The 21,837-nt window shown below is 37.4% G+C and overlaps 1 protein-coding gene across 1 annotated transcript in view; it reads right to left on the reverse strand.

Moving 5' to 3' along the window:
• Positions 1-21,548, reverse strand: part of LOC122058242 (peptidyl-prolyl cis-trans isomerase CYP71) — a 34,408-nt gene extending 12,860 nt beyond the window's left edge. Inside the window, exons 1-2 of the mRNA XM_042620840.1 lie at positions 21,264-21,548; positions 10,864-10,949 (exon numbers count right to left, since the gene is read on the reverse strand). Of these exons, the coding sequence (XP_042476774.1) occupies positions 10,864-10,949; positions 21,264-21,415 (238 nt within the window). The 5' untranslated portion in view covers positions 21,416-21,548. The remainder of the gene's footprint in view (positions 1-10,863; positions 10,950-21,263) is intronic.
• Positions 21,549-21,837: the final 289 nt, after the last annotated feature.

A 21,837-nucleotide genomic window follows, 5' to 3' on the forward strand; every position in this document is an offset into this window, starting at 1 on the left:
GTGAGAGTGACTCGTAAGCCCAAGAGAAAACTATCGCCGTTGAAGCATATCTGTCAATGCACGAAGCAACATGATAAACGTTCACCATCATATAGTAAACTTGCCTTATGCTGCCACAACTGCCCTAAAAAGTACGACACAATGCGTTGGGGGACTGACTATCCAAGGCACATGATACTGAAGTAGCCCAAATTGTAATTAACACATACAATTGCAATGGCCTCATCTATAGCAATCAGGGCCTAGATGCGTATCTTAAGGATCAATACGTATCGGCAAGTATCGGTGCGTATCAGTGCATATCAGCTGATACTTATCGATACGTAAGGATACGCTTCACTTTTTAAAAAAGTGTATCATATTGATCCATAACATATCGGTATCAACCGAAACTTTAAACCAGGCTGATAACAGCCATTACATATATAAAGACCTAAAAATAGGAACATTCAGATTGGTCTTAAACTTCTCTTGACCAATAGGAATCAAATTTTATCTACAACTGAAGAAAGAAACTCAAAGTCAAAGAACTTCTATTATACGAGAAAGGAGAAGTTTCTGTCAAAAAAATTCTTCAAGGTATAATGTTATAAGGTGTGGTGTCCCACCTGTACAAGCATGTAATAGATGATAAAAGATTACAAAACATCAAAGAAAAAGAACTTCTAAACCATAGGACTGGAAGAGGAGTTTGATGTAGATAAGTCACTTAATGGGCTTATTTTATTGCAAATAAGCATTGGGTTGGGTTATGTATGTGTTGGGCCTTTGATCCCATGGGTTTTCTTTGTAATAGGCCATTTTAATGGGCCTAAAATATGGGTAGAATATAGGAAAACGGTTTTTAAGTCATTAGCTTAGTTAGAGTCCTCTTTTGAGTCTATCTCCTTTGTTATTTCAATTTTTAGTCAGTTTAGGTTTCCCTATTAGTGAATGACTAGTTAGTTATCTACTCCATGTTGGAGTTCTAGTCTAGTCCTATTTGGAGTCCAACTCCTATTATGTAATGTCTAGTCCTACTTGGAGTCTAACTCCTAGTTAGGTTATGACTGTTAGTCTGCCCTCTTTATATAGAGAAGCTAATGTAATCTAATTTCACAGATTTGAAGAATGATGAATTGAGTTAATGTTTGAGAGCCATAGGGTTGTGCGTGATTCTTCCCCCCCCCCCCCTTTATGTGATTTCTCCCTCCCTGGTTGGATTTGTGCAATATCTAATTGTATGATCCCTTCCTCCCCCTACTATTCTGGTTTCCCCTCTCTTCCCTAAGGCTACCCCATCAGAGTTCCATGGGACTAAAACTCTATCACAAAGCAAGCATAAGATAAAATCATATGTAGCTGCAACTCATAAGTTGGTTACCAACTGATAACCAATACAAGTAACAAACTTAAACAAAACTACTAAGACTATCCCACGGAAGGGAGTACCAAATCTGGTTACTGAGCTGGTTGAATCTGCTGAGTGAATCAGTGAGTTGACTCAATTTCTGCTTCCTTATGGTATTTCTTTTAGTACCTTTGATCTGCATCAAAAGTCTCCACTCTTGGCACTAAATCCTTCCATATGGAGATTAATATATATTCATTCATAGAGATATCATCCTTCACCTTCTGGTTACAAAAACCAGCAATCATCAATTTAGACATGCATGGGAAATCCTCTAAAAGGTGAAGAAAGATGTAAGGATTCATCTGTCTCCTCATTAACTAAGGGGGTGATTGGTAACACTCCCAATTCTTGATTCTGCTGATTATTTATTTGCCAAAGCGAAATGGGAGTAGAATTGTGATTGGTTGCACTGGTTTAATTCCATGCTCCCATAAATTAGACCGGCCTCGTTTTTTATTTGAGAACATTATATGCAGAGCATTGGTAGAGGTGCTTTGACTGTTTCGAATCAAGTTTTATGAATCAACTTGTCATTTTTTCCTCCCAATAAAAAAAGACAAGCCCACTCGTTGTCCTTCACCAAGCCTTTAGAGAAGACAAAAACTACCATTGACAACCCCATTGAGCACAGGTAAACCGTAAATTCTTTTGTCTGTCATCTTTATCTTCTCATCTTCCTCAACTTCCTTTTTTCTTTGTCTTCTCTAACTTGTTAGAAGAAACAAAACCAGAACCAAAGGGTTGAAACCCTAGGTTCTTCTTCTCTTCTTCTTATACTTGTTGTAAACATCTCGTTCCACTCATTCTTGGCTATCTTCGTCTTCACTTCTCATTCCTTGACATTTGAGTGTTGGAACCCTAGGTTGTGGAGTTATGAAAGTTGTTGGAAGTTCCTGCTACTGTTGAGGTATATGAGGGTTTGCTTCTCTGTTGGTTCATGAAACTGGATCAAAGGTGCATTGAGCAACAATCATTGCCTGTACTTGCCCAACACACAGGTCCCACACCCACCGAGCAATTTTTGCTTCTAACTAGGGGATTCTGATTTAGGGATTTTGAAATTGGGATTCAGATTGCAGGTATTGTATGAGTAATTTTTAAAGTTAAAACTCCTGGTGCTTCAAATTTCACTAATACATGACCCGATTTCCTTTCAAATTAACACATCAGTGCTTGTTATCTGTATTCCATTATTTTTTGAAGTGTATTTTATTTCATTTCTATTAGATGTGAATGAGGCATCCTTTATTTGTTGAAGAACCAAAATATTTTATCAATTTGTCCATTTGCGATGAAAAATCTTATTGAGGGTAAACTTTTGTGAAGTTTCCAATGATACTCTTGATTTTTTAGCCACGATGACCAATGAATCAGATTCGCTCCTATGTGTAATTTTCAACCGTAGCACGCTAGAAGGATGTATTGATGTACTATCACAAACAATTGCATGTTAGCTATAAAGGATGTACAATGAATTAGCAGTACTTTGAAGTTTCCAAGTAGTATTCATTGAAGTGCATGACAAAATGTTCCTCTATTTGTATCACTGTTCCATCTGGCATTGATGATTAAATATCTCGAACAGCTGTTTATGTATATGCATGCACCACACATCCTGAGTTTAGTCAATCAGCAATTTTGATTGGATCAAACTGAAGCATGCATTTGAAATCTGGAGTCATGCTTTTCTTTAATACATAGAGGTGAATACTATCCTACATCAATGACAATATTTATAAAGAAACATGAGCTTATGCAGTGATCAATATATTGATTTTTCTAAATCAGGGTATGGCTGATTTCAACTTAATTGAGCCAAATTCAAATAGTACTTTAGGGCATGGTTCAAGGTTTTGACCGATACCGTCGAAATTTCCCACATTTCAACGGTATCCCGGGACTTCGATACCAAATGGCATGTGACTTCTAAAAGTCACTGGTTTCGATAGATATCGACCAAAATTCTCACATTTCGGTGGAAATGTGAGAAATTTCAAGGGGACCAATGGGTTCGACCCTTTGGGTTGCACTAGCTTTTATAATAAATGGGAAACCAAGCTTTCTTATTTCAAAATTTCGACCCACTCCCCATATTTCTTCTCTATGAAGTGGGGAAGCTGTGAAAACACTCAAGATTTTGCCCTTGTGCCACCATATCTTCATTCTAAGCTTGAATCTTACAAATTCATAGCAAATCCACCTAAGGAAGGGAGCTTGGACCATCCTTCGTATGGTGTATATGCCAACGGATCATCCTTCGAGAGCACCAGTTCATTTGGTTATGGTGGTGGGTATGGACAGTATGGTGGATCTTCTACTTCATTTGGATAGAAGGATAGTTCAGGTGGTGGGTCATCTTTTGTGGGGGTGGGTGCAAGGCGAACGATTTCAAAGCGGACTTTCCATTCATTAGATAGAGAAGATCGCCAAGATTCGTGATCCGCTGCCGAACTTATTCCAATTCCAACAGTTCGGACTTCCGTGTCACATCCACATCCTATCACTGTGACTGAGCCATTCCCTAGGCTGGGATACCTCGCTGATGTTAATGATGCATCTTATAGATGGGCAATGACAGACTACCAAAATAATTGGACCCAAAACATATCATGGGACTCATATGTGGTGCATTCAGAGGAGTGTTTACGAAATCTACAGTGGTACGGAGCTCGTGGACTGGAACCGCCTTGACACTCTACTTAGAATTAACTGTTGACTGTTGAGTGTTGAGACTCGAGACTTGAGAAATAACTCACAATTATACAATATTATTATTTATTTTGGATCCTTTAAATTAAGTTTCGTTTGTTTTAAACTTTTAATCATTTATTTTACATTTTTAGTTAGTAACTTATATATGTACTTATGTAGTATAATTTCAGTCAACAAAGCAACGTACACTAGCAAACTTTGGTCAACACCACAAGTATGACTTTAGGTGTTTTTTCCATGAAACTAATTATGTGAATGGGTTAGAAATGTCTAAAATAGAAAGTATACAAAAAATCAAGAAAAAAAAAACACATTTTTGGGATCAAAACCAAAGTTTCCACCAAACGGGGAAATTTTCCATGGTTTCCTAGAAATTTTCCAGAATTTGACCAAAATTTCGGTCTCCCCAAGGGTTGAAACCCGATATTTTGAACCTTACTTTTGGGTGGATTCAACATGTCTCAATAGAGCTATCTTATATTGTTATACCCTCCAGTATAAGGGTATTTTTGTACCTGTATACTGCACAGATTACCTACAAATGTATTCTATCGGGTGGATTGATAAAGTTGATCACCCTCCTTCTGTAGTTGGCTTTAGAGTTTAAATTTATTATACTTAAGTTATTATAAGAATTGGCAGACATTATACAATTTTAAAGATTGAGGTTCTCAGTAGGGTTGTGACTTAATTGCATCTGACTCAGATTTCCAAATTTAGTAAAGAGGGACTTATTTGGTTGTCTTCTTTGCATCATATCTTAGAAATATAGATGAACAAAAGAACTAATGAATAAGAACCATCTCTTTTTGTTTCATCTGCATCAATATCTGAACTCACACTTACTTAGAATCTCCCGTCATATTTTATCATGTACACTTTTTTGATTGGTTGGTATATTGTAAAGGTGTTATTAGTTGCAACTACTTGGAATTCTCAAATGGCATCCTAGTCCACAACACAAGGAGTCTGCAAAGTGGACTAAGGCTGAATTCAATGCATTTGTGACTATCATGTTGGATGAAGTAAGAAAGGAAAACAAGACAAATAGCTCTTTCAACAAGACAGGATGGAATAACATATTGACCCGCCTTCAAGCTAAACTAGGTCGACCCTTTAAAACTTTACAGCTTAGAAATAAAATGAACAAACATAGAAATGATTACTCAAGTTTTAAAAAGCTATTGGAAACATCTGGGTTCGGCTAGAATGATGTGACAAGGACTCGTACAGGGGAGGATGATGGTGTTTGAGAAGGCACATCAGGGTACTTTACCTTAATCATATATCATCTGTTAATTTAACAGTTGGGTTTTCCTGAAATAAGGTAATATTTTTTCTAATATCATCCACCTTAAATTATTTTCAGGGAAACCCAACATGGGCAAAATTTAAGAGATATGGCCTACCACAGTGGCCAAAGTTGCAGAGTTTACTTTGGGATTTCTATGCTAATTGGTAAGGAGTCAGCAACAACGAGGATCATGTTGTCAATGAAGAATTGGATGACTACATCAAATGGTGATGCTATCCCACATTCCCACCTACTCATTTACCTGGGGATTTGCCTGATTTCAATGATGCTAATGTGGAAGGAGATACTAACACCCATATATTTAATAGGACCCCCAATCCATTAGGAAGAGGAGCAAGACTTCAGATCTTGTTGGGGCCATTAGGACTGTGTGATGTGTCTCGTGCTCAAATGGAGAGGTTCACATCCTTTTTGTTCTCCAACTCCTGCATCTAGGAATTCAGATTAGACTGTCAATTCATGTGTCATCATGCTAGAGAGTAAATCCTCCAGACCGAAGGTTGTCAATGTTATAAGCAAGGACCAAGCGTGGAGGTAGGGTTTTGCTACAGTACCAGAGGAGAAGAGGGTGTAGCTGATAGAGAATTTAAAGTGATGCGCTTGGTTGGAAAACAATATTTTTTTTCTCAATGAAGTAAGAAAACAATAATGGTTTGGATGATGTTATGAACAATTTTTTTCCATGTTAAGTAAAATCTGATGATGTTGTGAACAATCTTGGTTTGTATGTTAGATGTGTTTAATTTCTTAACACAATGGCTAATGATCATAAATGGTTTGGAATGTCTAATGATGATAGTATATTTCCTACTAGATGGATGATTTGCTTTTACAAGTTATGGATGTAAACTTATTTTGAAGTTTAATGTCAAATGTCAATCATAGGAAATGGATGTTGATTATTTTAGTTTCATTGATGGATGATGGAGTATATGTAATAGTCATGTCTAACAATGTCCAAATGAGTACTAATGGTCAAAACTCTTCAAGTGAGGAAGAGGAGAATGATTGGTGTTTAATGGAAAAGGTTATAATACAGTATTTTATAGACACAATCTACGACAGAGAGCTGTGTAGAGATAGCAGATTCACTAGTGCTGACTAGATGGCAGTGATTTTGCGTGGCCACTCAGATAGTTGTTATGATGAATTTAGGATGCAACGACATGTTTTTATCAACTTATGCAATCTAATGAAGAGTCGGGGATGACTGGAAGACAGTAGATATATCAAAGTTGATAAACAATTGGCCACATTCCTCCAAATCATCCAGGCCAAAGGTGGGCAAAGGAAACGAGCCGAAGGGTTTCAACAATCCAGTGATACTTTCAATCGGTTCTTTAGGATAGTTTTAAAAGAATTCTTGGAGCTAGGATAGGAATATCAAACCACCATCTTTTAACGAAGTCCCTACTAAGTCTTCAATTCAGTCTTCAACTCAGTCTTCAATTAATTCAACTTAGCTTCCTGTTCAGCCCTCATATTTTGTAGCATCTCCATAATAGAGGCTAGGGTGGGGGTGTTGTTCTCAGTCATGCTCTGATACCACTTAATGTAGGACTAGATTGGACACCCAACTCTGCAGGAACTTTTAGACTAAAAAACAACCAAACCAGTCTCAAATAGGTAGCAGAAAATGAGACTTGAAACACAGTCCAGAATTACTATCGGTCTCTAGAACAGTAACACAGAGAACAAATAGTATAGCAGCAGCCCTTAGCATTATACCAGAGATAAAATAAGACCATTAACAGATTTGAATAACAGAATACACAATCTGCAGTCCAGGAATCAGCAGCAACACTAACAGAAATATCGGCTTCAGGAAATAGCAGTTTCAGTCCACTTGAAGACAAAAAAAAGGAGATTCTAAATCTCTCTTCAATGGCTGAGCAGAATCAGCCAATATGTGGATCAAACCTCTGGTATAGGGAGGAACAATTGATCAAAAATCTGCCAGCAGGAGCGGATACTCTGTTTTGCAGAGTTTTCTGGGCAGAAAACAGAAAGAACACTTACCTGGTTGCAGCAGCCTTAATCCTTGAGAATAGGACTGAAATAAATTGAGAAGAACAGTAGAAGGGGAGGGCCTCTTGGACTTCACGCCGCAAAGAGTCGTCGGATCACACACCAACCCTATCCTTGATCAAACACAAGGTTCAGCCATGGGAAAACCCAATGGCAGCAGCATGGAGCTTTTTTTTTAATTATCAAAATCATTCTAGGATTTTAGGAGCCTCCTCTTCTTTATTTATAATGTTAATGGGGGATGGAATTACAAAATAGAAGGTTCCTCAAAAAGGAAACCAAATATTCTCCTAATACATTAGTTACTAAAAACTGAAACTAGAAACTAGTTGAAAAAGGAAAACTACTAATGATTTGACTCAATTAATAACTTGACTCCTAAGGAAACAAATATAACTCAAATCAAACCCAACTAAAAAGGAAACTAACTAGTATTCCCGTACTCAATCTTAGAGCACCCTTTTTAGACCTATAAAAGTGGTCTATTACACTCAAAACACATGGAATCAAAGGCCCAACATGTATGGAACCCAACCCTAGGCTTATTCCTAATAAAATAAACCTTTTTTGGTGATTAATCTGCATCAGGAAAACAAATTCCTTATAAAGGTAGGAAGGGCATAACCAAACAAAATGTCATATGCGCATGCTCCTTCAATATGAAGTTCATTTGTGTATCCAGGTTGGAAGAGAAGAGCTAACAATTGTAAAGTATCTTATATAAAGTACTTCGTCAACCGTTACTGCAATTACCTCACCCCCCCCCCTCCAGGTATATCAGTCTACATATATAATATTTCTTTACCCTTATATCCATTGCACGTCTTATATTATAGGAAAGTATTATGTTGTAGACAGTGGATATCCAACTCAACGAGGATATCTAATACATTTTAAGGAAGAAAAATATCATCTATGAGACTACAGGGGAAGGCAAGCTAGAACACCAAAAGAGTCGTTCAACCATAGACATCCATACCTAAGAAATCTAATCGAATGAGCTTTGGGGGTTTGAAGACTTGCTTTGGAATTTTAAGATTAATGCCTCCATACCCACTCAAGATACAGAGCTACATAATGATTGCATGTTTTTTTGCAATTTATAATTTTATTAAAGATGAGCACGAGAAAGATGCCAAGTTTGCTCATTTATGTGCTTCTGATGCTTTAGATGAAGACCAGGAAGCAGAGTCGACTGCAACTCAAGCAGCTCACAGTTTTGTGGTAGAACCTAGTAAACCCTCGTGCAAGTGCAAGGAAAATGCATGATTTGAGGATAATTATAGCAAATCATCTGGTTGTACGTGGGGGAATGCAACAACTTGAGAGAAAAACATTATGTCGACTTTCTTGGCAAAACTAAGGGAGTTTATTTGAGGGCATGAATATTTGGGTTATCAGCATTTTAACAGTTACCCTTTTTTGTACCATATTTTCAATAAATGAGTTCACATTCCATAGATATGTTCCAATGAATGATATTGAACCCCCATGTGTCAATGTGGGAAAGGCCAGATGGTGAGGAGGAAATCCTACACTACTCAGAATCCAAATCATGGATGGGACAAAACATTCGGTAGTCCTTCATGTGGATTGATATGCATGAAAAGAAGATAGATCAAGAAATATATTCGCATCAAAAGGGAAATGAAACATTTGGTGGTCCCCAACATGTGCGGCGTGTTGTTGAAGTCGATCAAACTCTACTATATCATTATTATGGCCTCACAACCTTCATTAGCAATGCCATATGGGTATTCCTTCTAACATGTTATATATCACATTTGTGTCAAATGATTACAATGTAATTTTAATTATGAAGACCTGCGTTAACACTTTTAGGATATGAGAACAAAGATTTGGTAGCATTGGGCCCATATTTTTTGTTTAAATTATTAGTTTTTTTTTTTATATTTTATAGTTCATTTTATTGCTTTTTTCATATTTTATAGTTCATTTTTTTATTTTTTTATTAATATTCATTTTGATTTTAAAATGATGTCTCAAACATGAAATGGCAATTTCGTAATTAGTAGGATAAAGGTTCGGAAGTGATTTTTTTTTAGTTCGTTACCAATTGTTGATTCTGTTTTGAGTCAATTTCAAAATCACATCGGTGATTTTTATCTCAAAAATCACCAAATCAAAAAAATAATAATAATAATAATAAAATATTAAAAAAAAATAAAATAATCACTTCTGACCAGAATCAACGAATTGAGAACAGAATCATTACCGATCAGTGCCTAATCGCCCTCTAGCCTTCAACAAGTTGGGACAGGAAAACCCTATCATTACAGAATTCAAAATAACGGCCAATTGGTGTATCTTTCAGACAGACCACCCTAGTAATTTCTTCCCATTGTACACAGACTTTTCTTTTATATAATATAATTAGAACACTATTAATCTTCAGCAAACCTCACGTTTTTCAATTCTATTCTCATCCTCAAATAAAAGCACTTTCTCTCACAATTACCCAATCCCATTTTCAATCCAACCATCTCATAACTCATCTTCGGCAGACATGAAGTACTTTCTAACCAAATATGAGAGGTAAATTCCTAGGGACCTGGACGTCAATTACAGGTTCCCACAAGCCAGGTACCATTCTCCCAAATGTTCATCTCTCATAAAATTCCAAACAACATCTTCGTAAAGAAGAGCTCAGATATAAATAGACAACTGCCACTCCATTCAGTCTAAATTTAACAAATATTAAATGGAAGCCACATGCCAAAAAGACCATCTCTATGAGAATCTCTTCAAGGTGTCCAATAAAGAAATTAGCTAGCATTCCAGGATGCCTGTATCATATAAGAACTGTACCAAAGAAACATCACCCAAAAAAAACCCTCTTAGCTTCATATAATAAATAAAAGCAATAAATGTGCCCCAAAAGGACACTTAAGTTCCCGACTGCCCATGGGACATCATATGCTAGTTGCATCCAAATAAGATTTACTCTACAACAATGTGAAAGAAAAAAACAAAGATTCAGAGAAACAAGAATGACCTAACCTCAGTTTCGATTGTGAGAGACCAAGCTGCCAGGAATTGCGCTTATTAGTATTACACAATGAAGAGTTACTGGGGCATCACAGGCATTACAACCCCTATCACCGTGTCAATTCCTACGTCCAGTAGGAATCGAGATGTCCACCTATAGGTGTAAATTTTGATTTTTATTGAGATGTAGGAATGCATTAGCTGACTTCATTTTGGGAGGGATACAGTTTAGCTGAGTTGTATATAGGAATTAACTGCTTTAACAGGTATGCCAGCCTACTAATCACTATAAAATTATAGCAATATCAATGAAAAAGCACACATGTTAATTCCAAGACTTCCAAGAAAATAGAAGTGACAGGAATTTGTAATGCCCTTAAAATGGGTACAAAAAATTGTATCTTACCATCCGCACTTCCTGTAATGAGAAAATCTGCTACCGATACAGCAACATGCGTGACCACATCACGATGCATGTAACTTTTCTCATACCTATCCAACAATAGCAAATAAAATAATCAGCATCAACTTAATTATTTGACAATTATGTAACAACCTTACTACCATATGTCAAACTGTCTTACTCTGATACTAAGAGAGAACCTTACCCATAGGGTGAAGGAGAATAAATCATAAAATAAAGAGGAAAATTAAGTGTGGCGTAAGAAGCATGCTGATGTAGGAAAAAATTGGAAAGTGTTAAAGACTTTTTTTAGGGATTATAAGGACTCTAAAGCTGAGAATAAGCAAGTTTAGTAAGCCATGTAAGAACCATAGTTATCAAGGCGACAAAGCAACCAAGGCAATGGAAAAATGTAAGGTGACACCAACAAGGTGCCAAGGCAAGGCGCCGGTCCAGGCTGAACCGCCTTATCGCCTAGGGGCCGCTTGGTTATTAAATACCCAGACACTGATCAAAGGGCTTGCCAACACACATACTGGCATTTCTCAGCACGTGATTCCATGGGCCAACCAAAAAGCAACAAATGTAACTAAAGGAGAAAAGAAAAGGAAACTATGTAAGTAAAAATGTAAAATTTATCCCATAAATGTCATAATGAAAAATACAGCAACCTCTTCATTGTTGTCATGGTACCTAGGAAAACCAAGGCGGTCTGATGTAGATACAGCTACACTTACCTGGTTGCATGGTTCAAAATCTCGGCGAAATTTTGGATTTTCGGTCTTTTTTTTGTTTAACCGAAACGAAATTATATACCAAATGAGATGTATGCAATGTTTCAGTCGAAATTTCGGTACCGTTTCTGTATCTCGCCGAAATGGTACACTCCATGTGTTATAAAAATGCCATTTCGTCGAGACAGTCGAAATTTCAACTTTGTCTCAGCTATCTCAGTGATTTCAGTCCAAGGAGGCTATTTTGAAGGGAAAACACTCCTTCCATCCTCTAATTAGCCACATCATCACACTCTTTGACTTCTATTGAACTCCTACAAGAAGATCTATACATTCAAAGTCTAAGGAAGGTAAAGTTCTTTCTCTGAAACCATTTTTTTTTAAATAGTACATAAATACTTGTTGGATGCTTGTAGATTTTTTATATGTTACATTAGAGGCGATCTATGACCTCACAAAGTCACAAGAAAATTTTGGTACATAAAATTTTTTTTTTTATTTTTCTGGTTTAAAAATTCGTTTTCCATTAATATAAATTATTATTTTCTATGATAAATATTGCTTTGATGGTCGTCAACTATATATATGTTAGTCACCAATGGCTGTTCTACGACTCCATCGGAGTGAAATTTTTTTCCAACCAATAATTATTTATTTTAATTTTCGAAAAATATGAAAAATAGATTAATAATTGAAAATTAATTTTAAAAATAGGGAAAATTTTCTGTTTTGATTTTAAAAACAAAAGAATAATAGGAGATTAATACTAAAGTGTTTTGCAGCGTACTATATACTTGTCATGTTATAACATCTTTGATTTTGTTGTATTATGTCATTAAAATATTTTCTAAAACTGATTAAAAAATAATTTTATGTAAGAATAAAATATAAGCTGATACCATATACTTGTAAGTTGATAATGACACTTTTTTTTCTATGCATCAACATCAGGGTGACATAAAATGGCTAGAGAAGGTGATGAGGAAGGCGAGAGAAGAGGGAGAGGAGGTGGGAGACAAGATCATAGTCGTGATAGTAGAAAGATTGCATAGAAACACGGTGAGCCGATTGATGGCGATACAAGGCATATAAAATGCAACTACTGTCATAAGAGGTTTATGGGTGGTGGGGCCATAAGACTTAAGCAACATCTTGTTAGAAATTCCTCAGATGTGGCTAAATGCGGAGAAGTGCCTAGTCAAATTGCCAAGGCTATAGCTAAAGACATGAAGGGGGAAATAAGAGAAAAGTGGTAAAGGATAAGCAGAGGATAGAGTTTGAGGCACCAAAATAGGCTTGTTTTATTAGGAATAAGCCTAGGGTTGGGTTCCATACATGTTGGGCCATTGATTCCATGTGTTTTGAGTGTAATAGCCTAATAGGCCACTTTTACAGGCCTAAAAGAGGGGCTTTAAGGTTACATACGGGATTACTAGTTTGTTTCCTTTTTCATTAGTTTCCATTTTTAGTTGGGTTTGATTTGAATTATATTTGTTTCCTTAGGAGTCAAGTTATTAGTTGAATCAAGTCATTAGTAGTTAGTTTCCTTTTTCAACTAATTTCTTATTTCAGTTTTTAGTAACTATTGTATTAGGAGAATATTTGGTTTCCTTTTTTAGGAACTTTCTATTTTGTAATTCCCTCCCCTATCAACATTATAAATAAAGAGGAGGAGGCTCCTAAAGGAAGAATGATTTTGATAAAACAAATTAATGGCAGTTGCTATTGTCTTATTCATGTAGAGTTGTCTTGTGTTTGATCAAGGCTGATGGAATTGGTGTTTGATCCAATTGACTCTCTGCGGTGTGAAGCCCGAGAGGTTCTTCTCCTTCAAGTGTCTTCTTTTTCATCTATCAACCATCCAAGGTGTCACAGATTTGACTTAAGTAAACAGGTATTTAAATCACTTCTTCTCTCAATTCTACCTAGAAAATTGTAGATTCTGTTACAAATTTTCAGAACCTGCCAAGACCTAACCAGCCATATGTTTTGGTCTATTCTGATTTCTATCATCTACCATGGTTTTGTTCATGTTGGGTGGACTGTTTGAGACTTGTGTCAATCCCTATTAAGCCTTACTCATCAGATTACTAATTTGATCTGAGAATACCTAACCACTGACATCGATAGCTTACTGGTTTATCCAATCTGGTCCTTCTATTCTGATATATTGTGCTGCTGTTGGGCTATTCATGGTTGTTCTTTGATTAAAAGTTCCTGCAGTTGAAACTTGGTTAGTTCACCTACCCTAGCCTACATTAAGGGGCAGTTTTGGAAGAAGGAAAAAAATTAGGACAAAATAACCAACATGCAAGGGTGTGGGTAATTATGGGAAATGGGGGTTAAACTTAAAAGGACACTTATGTTAGGGACTGGGGTGAAAGACGTTGGAGACTTGGAGTTGTCTTCTACCAGCAATAAAAATAGAGTTCGACTTCCAATCAGCGGCGCAAATCAAGGAGAGGATGGCGACTTTAATGGAGATCCGACTAGAGCCGACGGCTTCAACAGAGGCGTCAAGGGAGCAAGCAAGCATAGGTATGGACCTGGTATCTCATACTCTCGCTTCTCTTCTTCTCTTCCTTTTTTTTGTTTGTGGAACCCTAGAGCAAGGAGGGTTTTCGACTAAGGCAATGAGGAGGGAAAAAGGGGTGGTTGGGTTCTGGTTCGACCCTTTTTTTTTTTTTTTCAAAGGGGTGGAATGGAGTAACTGCAGGAGATGGGTTTGCTTGAAAAGTCAGAGGGGTGAGGTTGGAGTTTCGGTTGGAACCAATGGGGTTTGGGGGGAATGGAGGGTTGCGGTGAATTTTTTTTTTTTTTTTTTTTCCACTGCTGGACTGTCCGGCAGATTAATGATGGGGAAGGGGAACCGGGAAAAAAGGAAATGGTGGGGAAGGATGGATCCTTCAGCTCTGATACCAAGTTGATAGAGAGCCGGTAGGGGTACGGAAGAAATCCTTGAGATGGGTCTCAGAGTTGCAAAGGAGGGAGAAGATTCACACTACGGGGGGAGGAAGAAATGCACACGCACTAGCCCGCAAGCTCTTCACTAAAACTAATCTCAATTTATTCTTTGAATCTGATTTGTCTATTGGTTACAACCAATTTAAAAGAAAAATAAAAGACATAAAAATAGAAACTCAACGAAAATAGAAGCTAACCTAAACTAGGAAGCAATTTATAAAAGGAAACAAGCTCTAAACCGACTCTAATTCCTACGTACTTAACTTCCTAAAATAAACAAAATAAAATAAAGTAAAGATATTATTCTCCTTAATAAAATAACTACGAAATTCCTACTAGACCAAAAACTCTAAAATGGATCCGGGTCATCTATCTGGACACCCGGATGGGTATGGACCACTCCATGGGTGCATATCTGCATCAAACTCCTTTTAGAAGAACCTGGCTCAAGCAGTCCATATGGGGCCCCAGCACTGTTCACGTGAACAGTAAATTTTCTTTTTTTCTTTCCTTGGAAATTTTATTCTAATCTCTTCTCCATCATACTTTGATCTACATCACTTGATGTAGACACGTGCATGATTACATTATTGAACAATGAAGAAAGCAGCCAGCACCAGCCCAGCTTTAGGCTGATCAAGCCAGCCCAACACTGGCCCAATTTTGCCCAGTTCTGGTCCCTATAGAAGGGCCATCAAACCAGCTATTCTATGTTATTTTTCTGCAGTAATTTTGTCCCCAGTTGGTGCCTTCTAGAAACCTCCCATGCAGCCATCGATCCAGCCAACAGCAATCATCAATAGTTTCCTCTTTTTCTCTCCTGCGAGCTCCCTTACTGCTGCCCTTTTGTCTCTTGTGGTTTGACCAGTCAAAGTACAAGTTGGAGTGAGAGTTAGTCTTCTAGAAGGAACTTCTATTGTCCTCCGTTATTTTCTTAGTGAACAAGTTAGTAGTTCTTAGTAAATTCATTGCTTAAGACAGCTAGTTTATAGTTTCAAGTTGTTTCCTCTTGGGTTTATTTCCAAGTTGTGAGTCCCTGCCCTCTATTATATAAAGGGGTGTTGCTGTAACAATTAAGACTCAATGAATTATTGAATTTACAGCCATTGTTGCTCTTTGATCCCTGGGAAAGGATGCTTCAACAGCTGAAATAGCTGTGTGTGAGAGACCCAGGACTGAGAAAGTCCATCCAACCCACATCTATCCCAACTTGACTTGTTTTCTCTTTGTTCTAACTTGTGAGAAATTGTTTGGAGAGCCAATTGAATTGCATTCCATTGAAGCTCTTAATACCATCTTCTGTGAGAGATAGAAGGTCCGCCCCAAAATCAGACTTCGATCTCAGCTTTTGCAAAGTTTCCTTTTCTTGGTCGACCACTAAAACTCCCAAATTTGTTGGCCAACCAGCTAGGCCTTTTGCGAGCTTGTTCTACCCCATAAAAGAGAGACTCAATCAAGCTTGGAGGGCCTTCGGGGGCCAGGTGACACCGCAGCAAGCTTTCTCCCATTCGGTTCCAACCCTAATCCTGCCTGGGTTTTGCTTGCTGTTTTACTGCTCTTCTACAGACCTTCTTTGTATCATATTTGGAGGACATCTTGAACTGATTCTAAGCCACCCTCGACCAAGTGTGTTGGTCCATTAGATCCTTCTTTGTGTAGTTCCTAAATTTATCTCGGTTCAGCCCTATTTCCAGATTTTTGTGATTTTTCTTTGGATCATTGATCTGTAACTCGGATCTGGTTTTCATTTGGAGTTTGTTATTATTTGGTGTTGTTTACTTAGTTGGATCACCTTACATAATCGCTTGCTAGCCCATGACCTAGTGAAATCAGATGATAAACAATGAGGATATCGTCTCTATAAGTGGTCCCGGGGGGGGGGGGGAATCATGGCCGTACATCCTTTGGCACATATATATCAAATCCACTGGAAAGTCACTTAGATTCTGGTTTCTAAATCAAAACAGCCAGCTAAGATATTCACCAAGAAGGTACCTCTTGATTCCCATTTCAATACTCTCTTATCATTCTCTTTTGCATAAGCAGTACAGCTTCCAAGAAGCTCCAACAAGGCTCTACTTTGGCCCATTTCCCAATGATTTAAGTTCCTAGTAATTGTAGAAGCCCAAATCCTGTCGCTAGCTGCCATACAATATGATCAGCCTCACAATCATGCTTATCAGATGCAATGGAGTGTATATTGGGAAAAACCTGATCGAGGGATTGTCACCACATCAAAAACCACAACAGAAGGAAGTTGAGTTTTCATTGCTCACCTTAATGGTAATACCCGAACAAAAGAGTCTTGATGATTCATAATACCCCTGCAAAGATTGTGCCAAGAGAGGAGTTAACCAACTGAGTTTCCAGCTATTCTGCATTGCACACTTAGCCACAATGAATGACCTCCAAATGCTTCCCAGTTCTTCAGCCAACCACCAGAACCACTTACTCACTTAGGAAGTTGAGCATTGTTCACATATTTGCCTCCTTTAAGCCCCACCCCTTTGTTCTAGGTTTATAGACTTCTTTCCAACCCACTAAGTAACAGAGTTCAGATCACATTGCAGAATCAGAGAAGTAAGCAGTTTTTTCAAAACATATAACCCAATCTTTTTATTTTCTATTCTACGCTCTGAGGGGCTGACCTGCAGCGAGGCAGAGATGACTAAGCGACATATGGAATAAATATGGCGACGACAACAGCACGTTGTAGAAGGAGAAAACAGGTGAAGCCAACGACCCACTAAGTCTAATGTATCTACAACTACATTCCCGAGCGGCAGTCAAACAGGAGCATGAATGCGAGATGCCAGCAGAATTATGGGCCGGACAGAGGCTAGGGCTGCTTCCTTCCCACCCCGTCCTACCTTGTGTGTCGGAGCTTTTAGGCATCACCTGGTATATATAATAGAGGAGAATCCAGGGGCAGAGCGAGGCTTGTCAACCCAAGATTTTGAAGATCCCTGACAGAATATATAGGATCCCAATCCATGTACAATTTTTTTCCCCTTGGGAACTTCATTTACATCTTCCTATTTAGTGGATCCTACTCTCTCTATAATCCCCATCATAATGCGTGGCCCCACCTCTCTTTAAATTGCCCCCCTTCATGTGCTTCGATAGGTAAGAACCCATGCATACATGTAACTTTAACATTTTGAAGTTTTGCATCAAGTCAGATCAACATAGTTATAGCATTATAATATAAAAGAAAAAAAGATTAAATTACATGAAAAAATAACGTATAAGCAACAAAACTCTCATTCAATCCCTATGCGGTAGAATAATTTACACCATATCATTATGCTCTTGTACACATAGACGCATGTTCACAGTGGGGATCATTGGTAATTTGTAGATTATCAGTAATTTGGAGCTTTCGGCATCACTGAGACATTTGGGACTTCTATTCTCACACATAAACAAGCAACATAGAATGCTCAGTAGTGTGCGTTCTAAGATGAGTTTAGAATGTAACTTTTATCCCCATGCATATAAAGTTAGACAAGCTAAGGCATTAATGAAGTAATAGTAATAGAGGCTGGTCTAACCTGGTAATAAGTTTCGGAACCAGTCCAAGATTAAAGGATCTCAACACCCAAAATTGATCAAATGTGAGAGAAACTTCATATTTGAACAAGAGATGATGTACAACAGGGAATATTAATGCAGGAGTAGATTACAAGTAACTAACTCCGCAGTTTATAACCCCACACAATACAAATAGGAGTAAGAAACAAAGAAATAATACCATCAAATAAATCCCCAAGGATACAATACCCATATAGGAGCAAAATTAGCCCAGAACCTAACCCGATAGGAGAGAGAAAATCCTGTTATAGAGTTGGAGAGAGAGAGGTGCGGCCAATGCTATAGGAGTCCGATTGAGTTGCACTCTTGGGCGTAGATAGTCCCTAGGGAGGGTACAAAAACCCCCAAAGTTGAGAGGATTCTGACAGCTGGTTGTGAAGTTACAAGTTTTCATGATTTTCTGACCTAGGAGAGAAAACTGATAAGAACCTTCAAGAACAGCAGCTGAATGCTTCCAACAGTGACTAGGTAAGGATCGTGGGACCCTTATGAGGCCTGGAATATCCTGATTGAAGACCTAGCTGAACAGAGTACAGAAGAGAGAAAGAGAGATCGATCTCTCTCTATTCCCACTAGGATTGCTGATCGGTTCTGATTTCTGCAGACTTTTATCAGAATCTGAATTATATCTCTTGAATGTTATAGCAAATAAAATAAAAAAATAAGAATAAAATAGATGGGGGATTGAGAAGGGTGAAAAAGAATAAAGGAAGTGGCTATCTCAGCCTAGGCTTCTCACCCACAGCTATCTCAGCTGCTTTAAGCATTTAGTTGCAAACTTTCTTTCATAAATGCAAACTTTCTTTCATTCAAATCTATTCCATAATGGTACATATGCCTCTCTATTTATAGATGGGAAATTTACAATCATACTAATACTAGAAGCTAGTTTCCTAATAGGACTAGACACTCCTACTACAACTAGGAGTTAGTTTCCCAATAGGATTAGACACTCCTACTACAACTAGGAACTCAAAATAGGACTAGGACTTGACTTTATGACTCCAACATGGAGTAGGACTAACTAACTAATAGTCCATATAGGACTTTATAACCAACTAATGGCCTAATGGGCCTTTATTAAATTAAATAGCAACTAATTAAACTAATGAATAAAATCCCATTTTCCTACCTTCTACCCATATTTTAGGCCTATTAAAGTGGCACATTTTAACGAAAACCCATGGGATCAAAGACCCAACATATACATAACACAACCCAAGGCTTATTTGCAATAAAATAAGCCCAAGTGACTTATCTACATCAAATATCTTCAACTAACTTTTAGATAAATGATAGATAACTGAACAACTTCAAAATTAATTGATATCGCATGGACAGAATAAAGGAAATAAAATAAAAGCAGAAATTTATGACTTGAAGAGCCTCACCCCAAGCCTAGGCTAGTATCTCACCAGCAATCACCACCATAGCATCTCACTGGGAATTCTATCCCTCACAAAGAATGGTATAAACCAATTTTCATTCAAAATTGTTTACTTTTTCTTAAATGCTAACATGTAAGATCCTCATTGCACTTCCTCCTAGACTTGGTGGCTTGTACATTTACCAAAGACTTACATTAGGACTCTTTTCAAGATATTTAATGAACCTTACATTTTCAAGGTCTTTCATGACTAACAATGAAACTAACTTATTGACGTCCCAAAGAACCCATTGATATCCCCACGACTTCACAACTTTAGAGGACTAGATACAACTAACTAGTTAAATTTGTATGGGCCATTTCTCTCTCGTATATGTGCTTTCAAAATAGGCCCATTGCAATGGAAAAAATAAAAATAAAAAAATATTATTAATAATAATAATAATAATAAATCCTAGCCCATGACTCAGATAACCTATTAGACTACTTATTTAACCTATTAGACTTGGATTTGGGCTTTTTCTGGCATGAATACTTGTGCTGGAACTATACATAAAGTCGAGTTGACATGAATTTGTTTAAAACTACAGTGACCCATCCCTTAGCTTTTCTAGTATTTGTTTTACTACCCTTTTATAGGTCCATAAATATAGGTCATGGGTTACATTGTATTGGGCAGGAAACTACCTTATTTATAAAATGAAATGGATGTTGCGTGAGGGATTAGGCTACTACATATTTAAATGTTCTTACTAATTTTGATCGATGTTCTGTAAATGCTATTTCCAACCTTATTCTAAACCAAGTTCAGTGTTTGCCTCCTCCATTCATTCATTATTACATACACACTAAGCTAAAAGATGTTCCTGCATAGTGTTAGGCAGTTGGTCAGGTAAAGGCTTGACCAAGCTAATTCTATGCAGGTACCAACCGACTTAAATCTTATTCGATTACCATATTGGATATAAACTATAAAACTCAAAAGTCTCAATGGATGATCAAAAACATAACTGTGGAGAAAATCCAAAAGCCTCGAGATTTCTTATTTAATCCATTCACTAACATGAGCACTTACTTCTATGGCCATCTTATGTAAAGTCTTCCTAAACTGCCTCTACTTGCTTGGGATGTAAAAGCATCCTAAAGTATATTGTTAAGAGAATAATGTAATCCACTGGTCAAGCGGCTGAGCAAGCGCATTACCTGCACCAGCATAAATACCAAAATATATCTTTCCAAAGCTTTCCTATAGCGGACAGTGTCAGGAGGTTTATTAAAAAGACACATATTAGAGGGAGCAGATGAACTGGTCTCTCTTTTACGTTGGCCCCTCAAAAAACATTAAAAACCCCACTACCAATTCATCGATTACTTCAATGGCTCAAATTGGGGTTAAGTTTTTTATTGAAAAAAAAATAAAAACTAAGTTCTAACCAATAATCAAAATAAAAGAAACGAGCTCCAAGTTTTTCTCCGACTATAAAACTTGAATTTTTTATGACATGAACCGGCAAGTAGTTTCAGATTCTAACTTCAGAAAAGGAAGATAAAAACATGTCATTTAGTTAGCTTACTGGAACGAAAAATCTGACACTATAAATGAAGATACCATGGAACACTATCCTTCCATCCATAGATATCCCTGGCTTCAAATCTTATTTTTGTCACAGTTCTTATTACTTTAAAGAATCAAGACTAGAACAGACTAAAATCGAACAACATACATGTTAGCGGACGGGAGCGCATCGAGATATGCCTGCTCGAATTGCAGAGGGCGCTTGGGACGAGACTGAGGGGCGGGACCAGGACCAACCATTGGTTCTTCCTCGTTCTCCGCCATGGACGAACCCTCCCTCCCGTTCTGTGGTTCCTCCATTTTAGGGTTGTTTGAACTTCGAGCGACAGTAATTCGACTAACAGGCCAACTCTCTTAAGACTGTTTTCTGTGAGATGGGAAATCTGCGGGATCTATCAGGTTTAAATGTTTAGGGGTAGGTTCCCCACGATACCGGTGCGCAGTTTCGGGCAAGGACTCGTAGGCGTAACCCTCTTATTATTATTATTATTATAATTATTATTATTTTCTTTTCTTTCTTTTTTTCTCTTTTTTGGCGAGGGGTAACCCTTGAACTTCAGCAATCACTACACATTTGATAATATTCCGTTTCTTCCCTTTCTACGTTTTCTTATTCCCAAAAACAGAGAAACAATCTAAAACAATGTTTGATAAAGTTATTCTGTTTCACTCGTTTCTAAAACATAAATCAAAATTTATATCTATTTACAATTATATAAACG

Source organism: Macadamia integrifolia, chromosome 12 (genome assembly GCF_013358625.1).
Source record: "Macadamia integrifolia cultivar HAES 741 chromosome 12, SCU_Mint_v3, whole genome shotgun sequence".
In the NCBI taxonomy this organism is placed as follows: Eukaryota; Viridiplantae; Streptophyta; class Magnoliopsida; order Proteales; family Proteaceae; genus Macadamia; species Macadamia integrifolia.